This window comes from Rhododendron vialii, chromosome 3a (genome assembly GCF_030253575.1).
Source record: "Rhododendron vialii isolate Sample 1 chromosome 3a, ASM3025357v1".
In the NCBI taxonomy this organism is placed as follows: domain Eukaryota; kingdom Viridiplantae; phylum Streptophyta; class Magnoliopsida; order Ericales; family Ericaceae; genus Rhododendron; species Rhododendron vialii.
In genome coordinates this window covers 21222022-21238612 of record NC_080559.1, presented here as the reverse complement: position 1 = coordinate 21238612, position 16591 = coordinate 21222022, and the positions used below count along the sequence as shown (strand labels likewise).

At 38.7% G+C, this 16591-nt stretch overlaps 1 protein-coding gene and 1 long non-coding RNA gene across 2 annotated transcripts; one reads left to right on the top strand and one right to left on the bottom strand.

Moving 5' to 3' along the window:
• Positions 1 to 1979: 1979 nt before the first annotated feature.
• On the top strand, positions 1980 to 5316 carry LOC131320408 (uncharacterized). The gene is made up of 2 exons (XR_009198219.1): positions 1980 to 2311; positions 5040 to 5316. It is a non-coding gene; the product is annotated as an uncharacterized LOC131320408 (long non-coding RNA).
• On the bottom strand, positions 3624 to 7707 carry LOC131320407 (uncharacterized). Its single transcript, XM_058351110.1, has 9 exons — positions 7577 to 7707; positions 7306 to 7422; positions 6409 to 6730; positions 5203 to 5620; positions 5027 to 5126; positions 4881 to 4940; positions 4645 to 4728; positions 4216 to 4323; positions 3624 to 4115 (listed from the first exon to the last, which is right to left on the bottom strand). The coding sequence occupies exons 1-9, from the start codon at positions 7646 to 7648 to the stop codon at positions 3807 to 3809; spliced, it is 1590 nt and encodes a 529-aa protein (XP_058207093.1). The 5' UTR covers positions 7649 to 7707; the 3' UTR covers positions 3624 to 3806.
• Positions 7708 to 16591: the final 8884 nt, after the last annotated feature.

The following is a 16591-nucleotide window of genomic DNA, read 5'->3' as shown; positions in this document are numbered from 1 at the left end:
TGCTAAGGAAGAGATCAAGGCAGCCACTTTCCTCTCTTTGTTCAAGCAATTTGCAGCAGCCTTTGTGTTTCTTTTGTTGGCTGATTTGCTCCGGTTGGTGCCCTCTGTTTCAGTTGTGTTGGAGAGTTTTGGATAAGATCCTTCCACTTTGATTGTAGGTTGTTGGATAGGGTATTTGTGAGATTGTTGGATCTCTTTGTAAGCCTTTTGTAAACCTTGGGGATAATGGAAATTGTTTCTCTCTCCCGTGGACGTATCCGAGTTTGGAGAACCACGTATATTGGTTGTTCTATTTGTGCCTTGTTTATTGTGCATTTAATTTTTCCGATTACCACTACAAGAAAAATTACATTGGGTGACGAATGAAAATCGTCACAAATTGCTTGTTTTTCGTCACAAATAATATAGGTGACGAAAAAAAATTTGTCGACTAAAGGTTGTCGAGGATTCCTACCTGGTGACGAAATCTATTTTTCGTCACCTATAGTGTCTTTTGATGACAAAATACTTCGTCATCAAAAAGTGAATAATTTGTGACGAAATTTTTTTCCTCGCTTATTGTGCTTTTTGATGACAAAATTTTTTGTCATAAATTATTCCTTTTGGCGACGAAAAAATTCGTCACTAATGAGTTTCATCGGTGACGAAAATTTTCGTTGCAAAAGACGTTTTCATATGGGAAAAAAATCATTCTTTCTTGCTCCTGCTAGGTTTCGAACCCGAATCTATTGAGTTTTTCGCGCAAGCTCTAACCAACTGCACCACACACACTTTTCAGTAAATATTTGAAATATCTAATATATAACATATATGTTTTACATTAAAATATATTTTGAATGCAATTTTGAACCTTTAAACATTAAAATTAGTAATTTTGATAAACATGAAAGTTGTAGGCAATTGAGTTATTGTTCAAACACAATTTGAATTATCTCAATCGGAGTTTTTAGTAAAGAGTTATGTCCGAAATACATTTAGTGACGAAGCGTAATTTATAAATTTCGTCACGAAAGGTACCCATTTGATGACGAAATTATTTTTCGTCACCAAAGTTAAGCATTTGGTGACGAAAAAAATATTTCGTTACTAAATTGGTCTCATTTAGCAACGAAATATATTTTTTGTCACCAAATGATTATCTTTGGCGACAAAAAATAATTTCGTCACCTTTTTTAAGCTTTTGGTGACGAAAAATGTATTTCGTCGCCAAATGGGTACTTTTGGTGACGAAAATATTTTTTTCGTCGCTAAATAGGTATAATTGATGACAAAATTATTTCGTCACAGAAGATGTCAAAACGGTGACGAATTTATTTTTTCGTCGCCAAATATACTCATTTAGTGACAAAATTAAATTTCGTCGTCACTTTTTCGTCATCAATTTTGATTTTTCTTGTAGTGTACGCTTCCGTTTGCGTGTGGGATGGATTTAGGGGAAATAATCCCAACAAAGTTTTGTTTCCCTTCATTTTTTCTCTTCAACTTTTACAACAACTTGTCCATTTAGTTTAGTGGAAACAGTTTGACTATATGTTAATGACAACATCAACCCCTTTTAGCTTAGTGAAAACACCACCTAAGTAGTGAACGCCCACTATGAAATCTGTGCTAGTAGTTTCAAATTTGTTAATGATATTGTGCAAAGTTTCGCTACTATTGGTTGTGTTAATCCTCGACCTGCTAGACTTATTTCATGGTCTATTTCGGGTACCTGCAAACTGAAATTGAACACAAATGGGAGCAGCAAGGGCAATCCAGTCATCAAGGGATGCATCTTAAAAGCACATATTTTGGGATGGTAACTAGGTGGCGGATAAGCTTGCTAATATGAGAGTGAATCAAAAAGACAAAATGGTGTCGCATGTCATTCGGTCAGATGATATCATTCCGCTTCTAGAGATGGATATGCAAGGCGTGCCATACGAGGGATTCTCAAAAAAAATAAGACTAAAAGAAAAAGAAAGTGAACGACCACATGTAATTATATACAGTAAAGACCATCAATCGAGAGCGCGAATCTCACACTATGCCTGCCCAGAGTCAGTGGTTTCCACTATCCACAACCCTGAAGTACATGGCACCACCAATTACCAAACAAGGTGCAAGGATATGTAGTTTGCACATGGGGATGGTGTTATATTCCCACTCTCAATTTCGCTTCGTCTTCTTCATCGATACTTCCCAGAGTGCAGAGACGCTGAGCAACAGACATAGAGAAACTAAATGCGTCTCCTAGAAAAGCGGAACTCTCTAACGATTAATAGCTCTCGAGGCATAAAGCTTTGACGTCTCCAATTTATTCCCCAGGCAGGTAATTATGTAATTATGCACATGCCTATTTAATCAGGGAGCCGCGATTTTCCTAGTTTGGTTGCTGAGAAGTAAAAATGAAACTACTTTTGAACTTTTCGCGGTAAATTGGTTCATGCCAATTTACTTCTAGAGATTTTTGTTTAGTTTTGTTTCACAATTTTTTAGAATCAATCATTCGTCTGGACGAGAGAATCAGAAAAGTATACAAGTATACAAGTATGGCCGGAAATTGGAAAGATGACACAAACAATAAAGACAGCTGTTTCAAATTTTTGTTTTTTCACATTTGCCATCAAATTTTTTGATGGTAAAAAATCAAAAGAATTTAACTTTAATTTAGTATACAAAGATATCAAAACGTTAATTTTTCCCAAACGGGTTAATATCTCTGGTGGATTGGTTTGCTAACCAGAATGCTGTATCGAATTCTATCAAGCGGAGTTCTGAGGATTCGTTTCCTTTTGTTCTCATACAATTTATCAGCAACCAAGTGGAGCTCGAAAGTATATAATTTTCCCTATGTCAACAAAATTGGTAGATATTGGCTTACATGATCAGGAGAGTGAAATTTGGTACTCCTGTTTTGGCCATTGATATTCGTGAATAAAATTGGACTCTACTGCATGGAACTGTGGAAGTATGGTGATTCTGGTATTTAAACCCTAAGGCCCTTAGCAACCATATTACAAACAAATGCTAGTTCACTTAAGAAGTAATGTAATCTGAGAATGTTCACAGATATGGACTTATATGTGGATATGTCAATCTAACTAGTTGTTATGTCTACTCGGAGGCACTCAGTCACTAAAAGTAAACATGGTGGTCTACCTGTACATGCTGCACTATGGAAAAAAGTATGCCACAGAGTTGTATTTGATCCCCGTCATTTTTAATACAAGCCATGAAGCACCAAAGAGCTCGATGTATTGTTTACGCGAGTAAGTATATATGTATTGTATTAGTGGATGGGCTCTCTGGTGAAACGGCAGGGATCTGTATACATGTAATTTTACCTCTTTCATTCTGGTGGCTGGGGGTAAATGTGCTAGAGAACCATCCGGACATGTTAGAAAATGTGCTGCCGATGCTCTTACCATGCATGATGTGTGTCTGGATGAAAACACTAGGGCAATTGAAGAGGCCAGCTTACGAGAGGTTGATTTTCGACAATGTTTATCGTAGTTGAACATAGGCCTTTGTAAGGGTACAAGAACTAAAACTGGGGGCTACTCCAACAGTCCAACTTATTGGTAATCTCATACCGAACAAAAAGAAATGAAAGGGAAAACGAAACGAAAGAAGAAAGAAAGAAAAGAAGTCATAATGAATTCTGCGGTCATGAAAACAGAAGTTATTTGTACAATATTCTGCGGGGCAAATTATGGATTCACATATCTGTTGTTTGGGGAGGCATTTACTGTTCTGTCACTTCTAAGTTCTATCTATATCATTGCCTTTTCTGTCAGCATCTTTGTTCTCTTCCCTTGTTTATCTCACAAGGGCAGCAAGTAGCGGAATTCCGAGTCATAAGGCTGAATCTCTACCATCTTTGCTAAAGGAGATTTTGTTTCTCCGATTAAGCACTCCATTATCAACCTTTTCAGTGAACCAGAAGGTGGCAATTGGCTGTAAATCCATTCCAGTAGCGACTCCAGGTCATCAGCAAAATCTTTCATGTGCCACTGTAGAAGTTTAGGCACCAAAATCTTTTTCTTGCTTGTAATTCCCACAGAAGCTTCCAAATACTCCACTTTTGCTTTTCCCAATTCATTCACGACGTCGTCTGGTGTGTACACCCTTAACTGCAGTTAACAGCTCCTTAAACTAATTTTTCTGTGGAAAATACGCTACTAGGACGAAATATTCATAGATTTGAGGTGAAATGAAGCTTAATGCACTTACTGCTGGTGAAGACCAGCTGCCTCGACAAAGAGCGAATGTCACATTTGGTTCAGGATATCCCAAGCCATAGGCATGCCGGAGTAGCATTTCGTTCTCGTCTATTAAACCCTTGTATATCCGATGCAAATGTTAGTTGGATGAAATGAGTACTCCAAAATTCAAACAGCACATTGTGTTTGCATTGACAAATTAATTTTGAGCCTTTGTGGTTGAAGTTGAGAATGGATCTCCACTGTTCTTTTGTCATTTTGATAATAGGAAATTTGATATTGGTGAACTGTTTGTACAATTTAGTCTGAGATTCTAGTATGTTTAGAACCGCACAAAAATGCAAGTGATGTCCAAAGTTGTTCATTGCTGACTTGCTTAAAATGCTGGATCTTGGTGCGTAGAAAGATTGATTTACTAGTTCAATTTATGTGCACTCACTTTTTTGGAGTCAGATGGATGACGGAGAATGAAGTGCTCAATAGCCAAAGCATTCAGTACTATCCCGCCCACATTCGTTGCAGCCTGGGTCAAATAGTTAAATTAGGTTACTAGAAATCAGTTTGCAAAGTTAGAACTAGCTTGTTGTAGAAGAGGTTTTCTCTGTGATTTAGGGTCTTGCATTGGTCATTTTTATTTCCACAAAGTAGTCCAATGCTTGCGGAATATTGACATACCTTGTTCATAAGTGCCAGCAGCTTCTCCTGTGTGGAAGGCAACCCATGTTGTAGAAATGCCTGGAGTAGAATATTAACCACTCAGATTGCTATATATAACAATGCATTCCATTTCTACTTTTGTGGCTTAAGATTTCTTACAGTACATGCATTATGCAGGCATTGTAGATGTTGATCCAGAAAGCTAATTTTTGCTTGTGGGTCAGTGAAGTTGGGTCCACATTGCAGAGTTTTTGCATCAAAACCCTGGAAGAAAAGAATAAGTAGGAGTGAAATACGAAAAATGATTGCTACTAGATCAGTAGGAGTGCCTTGGAAATACCTTAATTTTCCCATTGCTTTTATGCACTCTGAAATTTGGCTAATGTTCAGTGAACTTCTTGTGATTTGGAAGAAATTCTTGTACGGGCCAACATCTCTAATAAGGCCATCAAAATCGGGTAATATCCCATACGGATCAATATTTGATGTATTGTCAAATGAAAATTCTGGTGCTTTACAGTTGAATGAGGTCCTTGCCATGAAGCCTTTTGAGTTAATGCAAGAAATATGATGCCTTGAAGCAATAGCTGATCCTTTGCTGCCCGGAGATGCCTGGTTCAGTTTGAAAAATATGCCTATCAAGCACTTCATCAGCTCTTCTGAGAGTTCATTTGGTTTCTCCATACCATTCTTTATTACATCGGAACACTCATGGTTTCGGCTTCTTCTGGTACGTGTTGAGGTTTCAGCAATTTCCTCTGTTTTCATAGACCAAAACTGTGAGACTGTATGTAGATTTTTGGTTTTATCCGTGAGACTGAATCTAACTTTTAATTATTTTGCCCTGGAAAGTTATTCCCGGGAAAAGTCTATGATAAGAAAACTGCGAATATCTGCGAGACTGAAAAAAACTAAGTATAGTTATTTAATCCCATTGGGAACTAGATGAAAACAAGGTTCCTGACAACATTAGGTATTCTTTGTTGGACAAGCTTTGAGGGCGTTAGAGTTAAAGACGTCAGTCGGGAATTTTTTTTTTAACTGAACAATGAAAAAAAAATAGAAAACTAAGATATTCTGGTCCCCTTGTTTCATTTCCTGATTACTGGACGATCTTTTGGTTTTGCATTCTTGTAAACTTATTTGTCCAGAATTTATTTCGGTACTTTTTATTTTTCGTAACTTTTTGTTTAGCTTTTCGTTGTAGTTTTTGGGGTTAATCGTTTGTCACGAATCAGAAAAGTATAAAAATGTGGATTGATATTGGAAAAAATTCATATAAGACGACAATTTAGACAAAAAAAAAAAAAAACAGTTGTTTGAGAACTTGTTTTTGCTTTTAGTCATAATTTTTTACTTTTCAGACTTCTCTCGTCGAGACGGATAATTAATCCTAAAAATATAATGCAAATCTAACAAAAATTAAAAAAAGACGAACAAAATACACAAAACGAAGTAAAAAAATAAGTTTACAAGAACCCATTAATGCTGGTGTATTTTGTTGTATTGACTGCTATCTGTGTAGAGATAGGGATGAGTTTTGTACCATTGGATTTCATGGAAGATAAGTGTTGATGTTCCATAGAAGAACTAAAGGAGGCTCTTCTTTCACGTAAAATTGTGTTCTTGATATCCTCTTCTAAACCTTGGGGTTTTAGGGAAACCCGTCTGCAACTGACTTCCATTTGATTGCTCCGCTCAAAGGATAGTTGTTTGAGTTGCCAATGCCTCCTGCGCACCTTGGGCGGTTGCCATTCTCGGGTTTGCTTCTTTTCGTGGTACAAACTTAGTTTCAGCTTATCCACTTTTCTCTCTAGCCATATAATCTCTTCCTCCACCATAGCCAGTTCTGCAAGAAGTACTTGAACCTGCATCCAAACATCCAATTTCACCAAATTGGACTTCCTTCGATTACACAGAGAGTTAAAAACTAGTCCCTTCGATTACACAGAGAGTTAAAAACTACAATTAGCGCCTGTTCATTTCATTCATGATATGTATCCCACTTTTTGTGTGGGATTTCATATCCAACAAATGTTCAGTCTGATATAAAAAAAAAAAGTCCCTTTGGGTTTATATTCCAATGCAATGCTCAAATCCGGAAAAACAGACAGGCCCTTTGTTTGGCCGGATTAAACATGACATTGGAGCAAATGATTAAAAATTAACATGTTAGATGGGGATTCCATTCCCAGCGTTTGAGGACGCATCATGAATCCGTTGAACAACCAATTCCACAAAGAGCGAGACCTTTGGGGATTTCGCATTTGAATGCAGTAATGTTAGAGAAATTAAATCGGGGTTGATAACAAGGCGTGATGTGATAAATCCTCTCAGTATTAGTCCGGTTGGTTAACTAAGTTATCCTCATTTTGCCTCTCATGGGTTAGCCAACCTATCGTAGATGACCTTTTTGAAAGGAAGACTTGTCGTCTTTTCCTACCTGAGAAGGAAGCAATTTGGAAAGACAGGGACAGGATTGCACGGGCCCTTGCAATGCACATTGCAAAATCTTGCTCAGTTTCAGCTCTTCATCCAAATCTTCTTGCAATTTCTCTACCTGCAGAAGACAAGAATTGGTTTGTGGGTCATCAAACATTTCTTCTACTTCCATTTCTTGTTTTTTTTTCTTTGTTCCTATCCGTATTATGTTATTGTTGGGATGAGTGAGAATTAGAAGACATTTGTAATAGTAGAACACAAAGGACTGTCACCTCTTCCTCAAGGTCAACTCTCCTCTGCTTCTCTGAATCACTTGTCCGCATCAAGAAGTCTTCGAATTTCATTATTTGGCAAATGGGTTTTAGCTTTAAAGCCTTATTCGCACGCGCGCGCACAGAGAGAGAGAGAGAGAGAGAGAGAGAGAGAGAGAGAGATATGGGACAACATATACTGTATAAAAAAAGAGTATAGGTGGTTAGGGGGAAAGAGAGTTTGTAGCAACAAAAGAAAGCAGAGGAATGGAAACTGGTGGATGTACGACGTGGAGGTCTTGGATTGGGAACTTATGTGGATGGGCTTAACGTGAACGTGAGCTCACCTAAGACACTTATAGTTAATTCAAGTCAAGGAGGTGACAGCGTGAAGCCCATGCCCAGCCGTTGGGCAGTAGAGGTGGAGTTTTTACTTCCTTAATTTAGTAGGCCACTTGTCTTCAAAAAATTAAAAAATAAAATAAAATTAGTAGGCCACTTGACTTATCACGAGTTAAAAGTTGTGTGTGATAGAACCTTAAAAGGTTAGTCCGATTGTTTGGTGGTTTGCTTCTTATACAATTAACCATGATTTGATTCTAGAGGTCATGCTGTAAGAAACTATTTGTTTGTCAATTTTATTGTCCCGACGTGGAGGACTTGCCTTTGACCGGACTGAAGAAAAAATTAGTAAAGATGCGCGAAGCTGACCTAGACACCCTAACTCTTAGAGAGAGAGAGAACAATTATTCTCCATAGGTATAGGGTGGTCCAGAAAACAAGAGAAACCTTCCTTCTATAAGATTGAATCTATCAATGGTATCTCTTTTTTTTTTTTTTGGTAAACCTATCAATGGTATCTCAAGTGTGATTTGGCGCCACTCCCCCCTTTTTTATAACCGGATGTCGGGATCCCGAATTAGCGACGGGCAAATACTCCATTGGCCAAAGCTTCCCACCCTTCTAAATCACCATCTTTAATTTCTCTTACATTTTTTAACAAGAAAAATAAAAGGAAGACAATCTCAAATACCGATTCCCGGGAACCTCGTTCGTTTGGGGGACTCAAAACCCCTATGCACAATTCTCAATAAATTTTTTCAATCTATCTCTCTCTACTCATTACTCTTAAAAACCTTTCTCAAAACCCAAACCAAATAGGTATCTTTCACAATGTCTAGCCTTCCCCACTTCTTGCTGTCTCACCTTAATTCCTTCTAACTACTCCTACATTCCATTTTTCCTTTTGAAACATGCCAGTTTTCTGCCTTGTTAAAAATTTCCAACTCAAAAAATACTCATTATCCCTACTTCTAAGTTCTAATCATTACTTTCATTATCTCCAATCATTACTTTTATTTCTCTCTCCACTTATTACTCTTATTTCCAATTATTTTTTTTGGGTAATTAAAATTTTTTTGGGTAATTATTTCCAATTATTACCCTACGTTCTCTCGTCATCATTGCCCCAAAAATTATTTTCAAAATTTTCAAAGTTGTCATCCAAACACAACAAAAAACTCTTAAACCACTTCGCTCTATCTATACACAGTGACTCCCTCCCTCCATATACTTTTGGTTATTCTTTCCGCACATCGAACAGCAGCATTGTTAGTAAACCAAATTGTTAGCTATCATCAGATCAGCTGAAGAAGGGGGCCATCAAATTGTTAGTAAACCATAATTTTCAGTGGTTAAATGATTATCAAAGTAAGAAATCTGTTTCTCGTGTATTGTTTTTCGGTTTGATGGTTTGACGTTGTCAAACAGTGTCGAGGTGTGTTTATTCGTGTACCGCTATTTTGATTTAAAAAAATCTGGAGCTACTAGTTGGCTAGACGAGCTAAAGGCACCGACCAAAAGTGCAACAACGGTCCACCAATCGTCACACGGGACCCACTCTGGGTTCCGCACAGATAATTCGAGCCGTGCAATAATTTTAAAATAATTTTTCAAGTGGCCCCGCAAAAAATCAGTTCAATCCGATACGTGTTGGTGGTGGATCCAATCTTTCAATTTTTCATTCAGTGGATCATCCGTGTGGGACGCAGAACCCCACGTGACGGTTGGTGCACCTATGGTTGGTGCCCATAGAAGGGTTCCTAGACGAGTTACTCCAAAAGCAATTTGATATGACCCGAAAGTTTGAAATCATTTTTGTAAGCGTTCCTGCCGTAAAACTAAGGGGTTGGTCTGATGATGAATGTTTGCTCCTTCTTATGGTCTTATGCTTGAATAGTTTCAGCAATTAACTCTTACAAGTCCAGCTATGAATTTTTATGGAGCTAGTTCATATAGAGTTTTTGCCCTAACTTTAATTGGACCCCCGCTCGTGGTGAGATTAGTCAAGATCTACGTTAACTGATCCGAACGAACTGAGTAATCAAAAGTGTTCCTGCCATCCATTCTTCTGGTACAAATTCACATAGCTAATATTGTCTCGTTTTTATCACCATATAGGCTGCAGTGTTAAAAGAAGGAATGCTCCTTGTGTCACCTAATCCTCCAACCATGCTTCAAAACTTCATTTTGGTTCTTCAAATCTTCAATTTGAAGAATCTCCCTCCTCCAACCATACTTCATTTGAGGTCTTCAAAATGAAGAACCATTTTCATTCTTTAGAGCATCTCCAACCAAGCCTTCATTTCTTCAATTTGAAGAACCAACTTCATTTTCTTCCTTCAAAAGGAAGAACCACTTTTGATTCTCCATATATGAAGAATCCTCCAAAAAATGAAGAACATTTTTCATTTTATTTGTACACTTTAAAATGTTATAACGTATAGTATCATAATTCATTTTTCATAAAATTAATATAGTTGAATAGATACTCATGAGACCTTTAAAACATGACCACTCATTAATATATTTAGTATTTTTTTAAATATGTTTAAAACTTGGAGGGAAAATTGAGTTTTGGAGAGAAATGAATGAAATATTATAAAGTAGAGATAGAAATGAAGAATTGGACTAGATTTGATGTGAATAATTACATTCTTCATACTTACTTTTTGAATAAAACACATTATTTTGAGTCTTCAATTTGAAGACTTGGGTCGGAGATGCTCTCATATGAGAAGAATCATTCAAAAAATAAAGAACCTTCTTTATTTTATTCTCACTTTAAAATGCTACTAATTTATTTAATATATCTATATTATATTTAACGTTAAATTAGTATAATTAGAAAGAGATTCACAATACCTAAAGAGACCAATTCATCAATACATTTAGTACAAGTTCATAGGATTTAAAATTTTGAAGGGAAAGTTAAGGTTTGGAGGGAGATTCACAATACCTAAAGAGACCAATTCATCAATACATTTAACAAGTTCATAGGATTTAAAATTTTGAAGGGAAAGTTAAGGTTTGGAGGGAAATGGATTAAATCTGAAAGAAATGAAGAATATGATTGGAGTTGATGTAAATATTTGTATTCTTCAAAATCACATTTTGAGTTATGTATATTATCTTGATTCTTCAAAATAAAGAATTTTGAAGAATTAGGTCGGAGATGCTCTAAACACTGGGATGTGCGTACAAAATTCGTAAGTTAATCCACAATTGCTTACTGAGAGGACAACCATTTGTAGACACCCCAATCTGATTTCCCGATCGTTTTACTTCGTTTTTCGGTTTCTTGTTTCCTCGATGATGAATCAGGTCGAAAACAGTCTTGAGAAAATGAAATGGCTTGAGTTTGGTGTGTGCGGAACCCGTCCTTAGCCTTGAAACCCTTGAATCCAAACTTGGACCTTAGGTTTGACCATCGCGCGCTTTACAGGGTCCCTCACGCGATGATTCACTTGCCAGGTGGTGGTCAAAGTCAAAAGCTTTGACTGTTGACCCTTGCGGGGCTAGTTTGACACTCGCGCGATGCATCCAGTACCTCGCGCGATGGTCAACACCTGTCATTTTCACCAATTTCCAGCTGGATTGCGTGGTGATCAGGGGGCTACAGGCTTATGTAACCCCGTTTCGTCGACTGAACAGCGTCCTGCAGGGTTGCCCTTGCACCACCTCTCCCCCACTTTCCCATCACCTTTGGCACCCCACTTCTCCACCAAGTAATTGCAACCAGCCTTGTTGGCTGGTTGCATTGCCTTGCTTAGCCACCAACCAACATTTCCTTCTATAAGTACCCCCCCCCCCCCCGCCCCCCCCCGCCCCCCCCCATGGTTCATCTTCAAGGGTTACAAAAAATTGTCAAAGGAAGAGAAGGAGACATAGGCCTAAGCACTTCTTCCATTCCAAATCACTCATACACACTCATTTCCAAGTCACACCACCTCATTCAAGTCATTTTCAAGACACTCAAGCAAAGGTATAATACCTTTCTGTTTACTGTTTAGACCCCTGAGGGGGGCTAGCAGGGTCATGGCTGGTAATCAATACCAGTCTTGGCCCTAAAGCTAGCAAGGTTTCAAAAGCCATGGCCAACTAAACCCTCGCGCGATGGTCCCACTCACTCGCGCGACAGTTCTGTTTGCACGAGATTGGACCACGTGGGGAAGGGATGCTGGTCTTTAAGTTTCTTGTCATGTTCATAGTCACTTTCAAGTTTTTTTTTTAGTATTAGCTCACTGCTTTGCATGTTAAAAATCAGAGTTTAGTTTAGTTTATAATTTCACTTGGTTTGGAATGCTCTTGAACGTGTCTCAGAGCCCCAAGCATGCAAAGCAATTCCTGGAAGTCCAATCAGAACCCTCGCGCGAATATTTCACTCAATCGCGCGCTGGTTTTCTGATTTCCAGAGACTGCCCTTGCATGGGCAGCTTGGTCTTGGCCTCTGTTTAGTCACCCCCACTGTTTAGGGGTTGTATTTCCAAATTATTGCTGCCTGTTGTAATATTATTTACTTTCAAGTACATATAAACTGCTTGGTTTGCACCTGGGTGAGCACTGGTCCTTCCAGAGCCCAGAAGGGGGTAAAATTCAAACTGTTGGTGAGGCATCAACACTCGTGCGAGTGTATGGGATTGTCACGCGATGGTTCATTTGCATGCAGGTTGATCCACGCATGCAAGTTGGCCATCATTTGTGCCAATCTCATACAAAGCCCTGTTTTGGTGTTTTGATCATAAGTGTTGGGTTTTATCCCACTTTTTATTTTAACATTCTATCCATCCATGCTATCATTCACATCCTGCAAACATGTTAAAGTTTTAATTCCCGTTAAACTGTTCCCCCGCCCTAATTGGCTAAAAATTGATTAATGAAACAGAATCGCAAACAAACATTTTTCGCAAATGCCTAAGTAGAGACCAATCTCCGGATTGGGCGAGAGGGGTGCCATAAAACCCTTCCCCTCTCGTAACCTGGCTCCCGAACCTAGATATGGTTATGACGGACTGGTTCTGTAACGACCCTGATTTTTTGTAAATAAAAAATTTCGTTAAATATTTAAATTTTATTTTAATTACTTGAATTTGCTACAAAAAATTTCTTTTTAATTTTTATAATCCGTCATAATTAGATTTGAGACTTATAAAATTATATCTTTCACGCCGAGCAATCTAGTCATTTTCTAAAAACAAGTATGCTTATAAAATCACTTGTATATTTTCCTAACGAGTTAGATAAAATCTTTAAATTATATTTCTTGGCTAGAAACCCTACTTGGCAAGTAGAGTTAGTTGCAACCGATTAGTTGGAGGAACCGGACCACCGATTCACCTAGTTACAATACCCTAACCCTAATTAGACCTTTTAGACTATCTTTGAGCCTTATGAACCCCTCCAAACCCTATAGGACCATTAGACCATAGGAGTAATCATTTTTATTCTCATGACAAGTCATTTCAAACCCTAATTATTATCAATATTCCTTTAACCCTTGGTCCATAATTGTTAGGGGAATTTTTGTCCCTTGGTTAATAGACATTTGTCTTGCCAATAAGCATGACAAGACAAGTCATACAAAGAATCCCATCATTTTGCTTCCAAAAGAAGCAAGGCTAGCTTTGCCATGCATGCACACCTATGTTCTAGCCTTAAACCTAATAATCCTAGACTTACTTTCCTAGACATACATTTATATATATATATATATGTACCGAGGAGAGAGAGAGAGAGAGAGAGAGAGAGAGAGAGAGAGAGGGGGGCCGAGAGTGAGAGAGTGGGGTGGAATGTGTGCATGAGTTTTGATTACTTACACAAGCAACCTTTATAGCCTTAAGCCTATTTTTGACCATTCAAAGTACAAAGCTAGCCCATGATTATATTCTTTCTTGCAAGCAACCTCCCCATAGACTTGACAAGTCAAAAACCCTTCATGATGGCCTAAGATTTGGCCTAAATTGGAAAAGACAAGTCATGGAAGGCTATGACTTGATTGAAAGGCTTGAAATGACCACTCAATGGAGCAAATCCATGGGAGAAAGGAGGGGGGGGGGGGGGGGGGGGGGGCATAGAGGAGGGAGGAGGAGCTCAACTGTTGGCTATAAATAGCACCCCATGCCTTCCATCCAACTCACCCCTTCACTCATTTGCCATTTCCATTTTCCAGACAGCTTACTGCCCTTCACAAATCTTTATTTTTCTCCTGCTTAAAGTAGTTTTTAGAACCAACTCCCTTCGGCAAAGTTGTAGAGCACTTCGAAACCTTCAAGTTAGACCCAAGAACCACCCCAATCGGTGAAGAAATGACAAAGATATTGGCATCCGAAGTTCAGTAAAAATTTCGGATTTTCATTTCCAGACAGCATACTGTCTCTTCCTTTATCACCATTTTTCTCCTACCTAAAGTAGTTTCTAGGATCAACTTCCTTCACAAAAGTTGTAGAGCACTTCGAGAGCTTCAATTTCGACCCAAGAACGATCATATTCGGCCAAATATTGACCGAGTTATTGCCATCCAAAGTTTGGTCCAGATTTGCGAGTTTCACCGCCCGTAGAAAACTTCCAACTAGCTTGTTCGGCCCCGACTAGTTTCGGATCAAGGTAGATTAATCTTACTCACTATCTCTATGTATAACGTAGGATCATCTTAACTCCTATCTCTAAGCATAAGCAGAATATTCTTAAGTATTTCCTTAAGTAGATAAAGTTATCTATTGCTTCAAATGTTATGTGTGATACTTGTATGCATGAGGAACTTGAAAAGAGCTTTCTTTAAAAAGATGAAAAGGAAGGGGAGTATGTTGAATATATCGACTTTATTTTTCGAATAAACATATGTTGCTTAGGATTTCTCAAAAGAAAGAAAGAACGGTTTTCGAAAGATAGAATTTGACACTTGAATAGAAGTATTCGTATTTTGATCTTTAAGATGGTTATGAGTATGATTATTAATATAGAATTGGATGATCTTGTTAGTTTAGTTTCAAGATTTCAATGATTGATTTATGGTTGCGTATGTGAAAAATCCTACCACGGAGTCTATGCATGAAAACGAGACACGAAAATCGAGAAAATAGAAACATAACACCTAGGGTGTGGATAATGATGAGATGTGTTTTGAAACCGCAGTGTGGCCGGACTTGGTAGCCCATTATGTGTATGAAAACCCGCGATGAGGCCGGACTTGGTAGCCCATCATGTGGATTGTGAAAACCGCAACGTGGCCAGACTTGGTAGCCCGTTGTGTGAATGAAAACCCACAATGTGGCCGGACTTGGTAGCCCATTGCGTGGATTTGTGAAAACCTCAATGTGGCTGGACTTGGTAGCCCATTGTGAAGATTGCCAATGGGGCCGGACGTGGTAGCCTCATTGGTAATGTGGCTTGGTTATCCGCGGAGAGGAGCCAATGCAAGTTTTGTGTGCCAATGGGAACCCGGTGTGGCGGAACCATTGTGAAGATACTCGGGAACCAGGAACGGCAGAACCGAGGTTGGGTGTGTTGAAAATATTTTTGGAAATGATGAATTGGTATATGAAAAATGGTGACACGGTCTACGATGAGTTGCGTAGGAGAAACACAGAAAAACATGGACGCCAACGATACTTGAATAGTGAATGTGGATGTGTGATTGTTACTATTCGTCGTATATGATTTACTATTTATAAGTTATGAGTTAGTGGGTAGGGTTTACTCTATTGAGCTTTTGTAAGCTCACGGTGTTACCTTTGGTGACCCTGACATATTATATTGGTGGCGACGCCGGTATAATGTGTCAGACCTCATAGATGAACAGGGTGAACATTATACCTTGGAAGCTTTCGGAGCCGAGGAGCTGGCCAGAATGGAAGAAGAGGCGGAGCAGTAGATAGGAACCCTAGTCTACCCTCCTTTTGTTTAATAAAGTACTCTTGGGAGAATTATGTTGTAAAGTTGAGCTAGACTCTATTTAGATTTTCAATGAAATTGACTTCTTTAACGTACCCAAAATTGGGGGCGTTACAGGTTCCTTAACTTTTTCAAATCAATCAACGCGGCAAGTGCTTCGAAATACGGTTCCTTGGGTGTCGGACCTTCAAACCCGAGTGGCGACTCTGTATTTTTGCGAGCGCTTATCATCCAACTGAAAGCGCTCCCGCGAACCGGTATTTTTTCCTCTTTAGGAAGGGGACGAAATCCTTTCCCAAAAAGAAGAAAAAGGGCACGCATGCCCATAGTGGCGACTCTGCTGGGGATCGAATCAATATTGGTCTATACTTAGATTTTAAATACGCTTGAGAACAATCCCGCAAAAGTCTGTCAAAATAGTGAGCTTCGCGCTGCTAAAGAAAGGATTGGCGATTTAACAGGACCTCGTGTCCGGCCATCCAATCTGGGGCTTTTCCGATTGTTCTCTTCTGTAGTTTCTTCTAAGTATTGATCAATAAAGAGAGCCAAATTTGAAAAGGCATTTGCGAATTTACGATTCCATTTCATTAATCAACTTTTTTTAGCATTCTTATTTGCATCGATGTGGGATAAGCCTCGTTGGATCGTTTTGGCAATCCGGCACGGTTTACCGGAGCCCGGGGACCCCGAATGACTAACAACCTTCGACGATGATGAGTCATTCTACCGTTCGACTGTTGCTCAGCGATTACGCGGGCAGCAGGAGGTATATCTTGGCTTTAGTCCGAGGAACCCGTTACAAGCCAA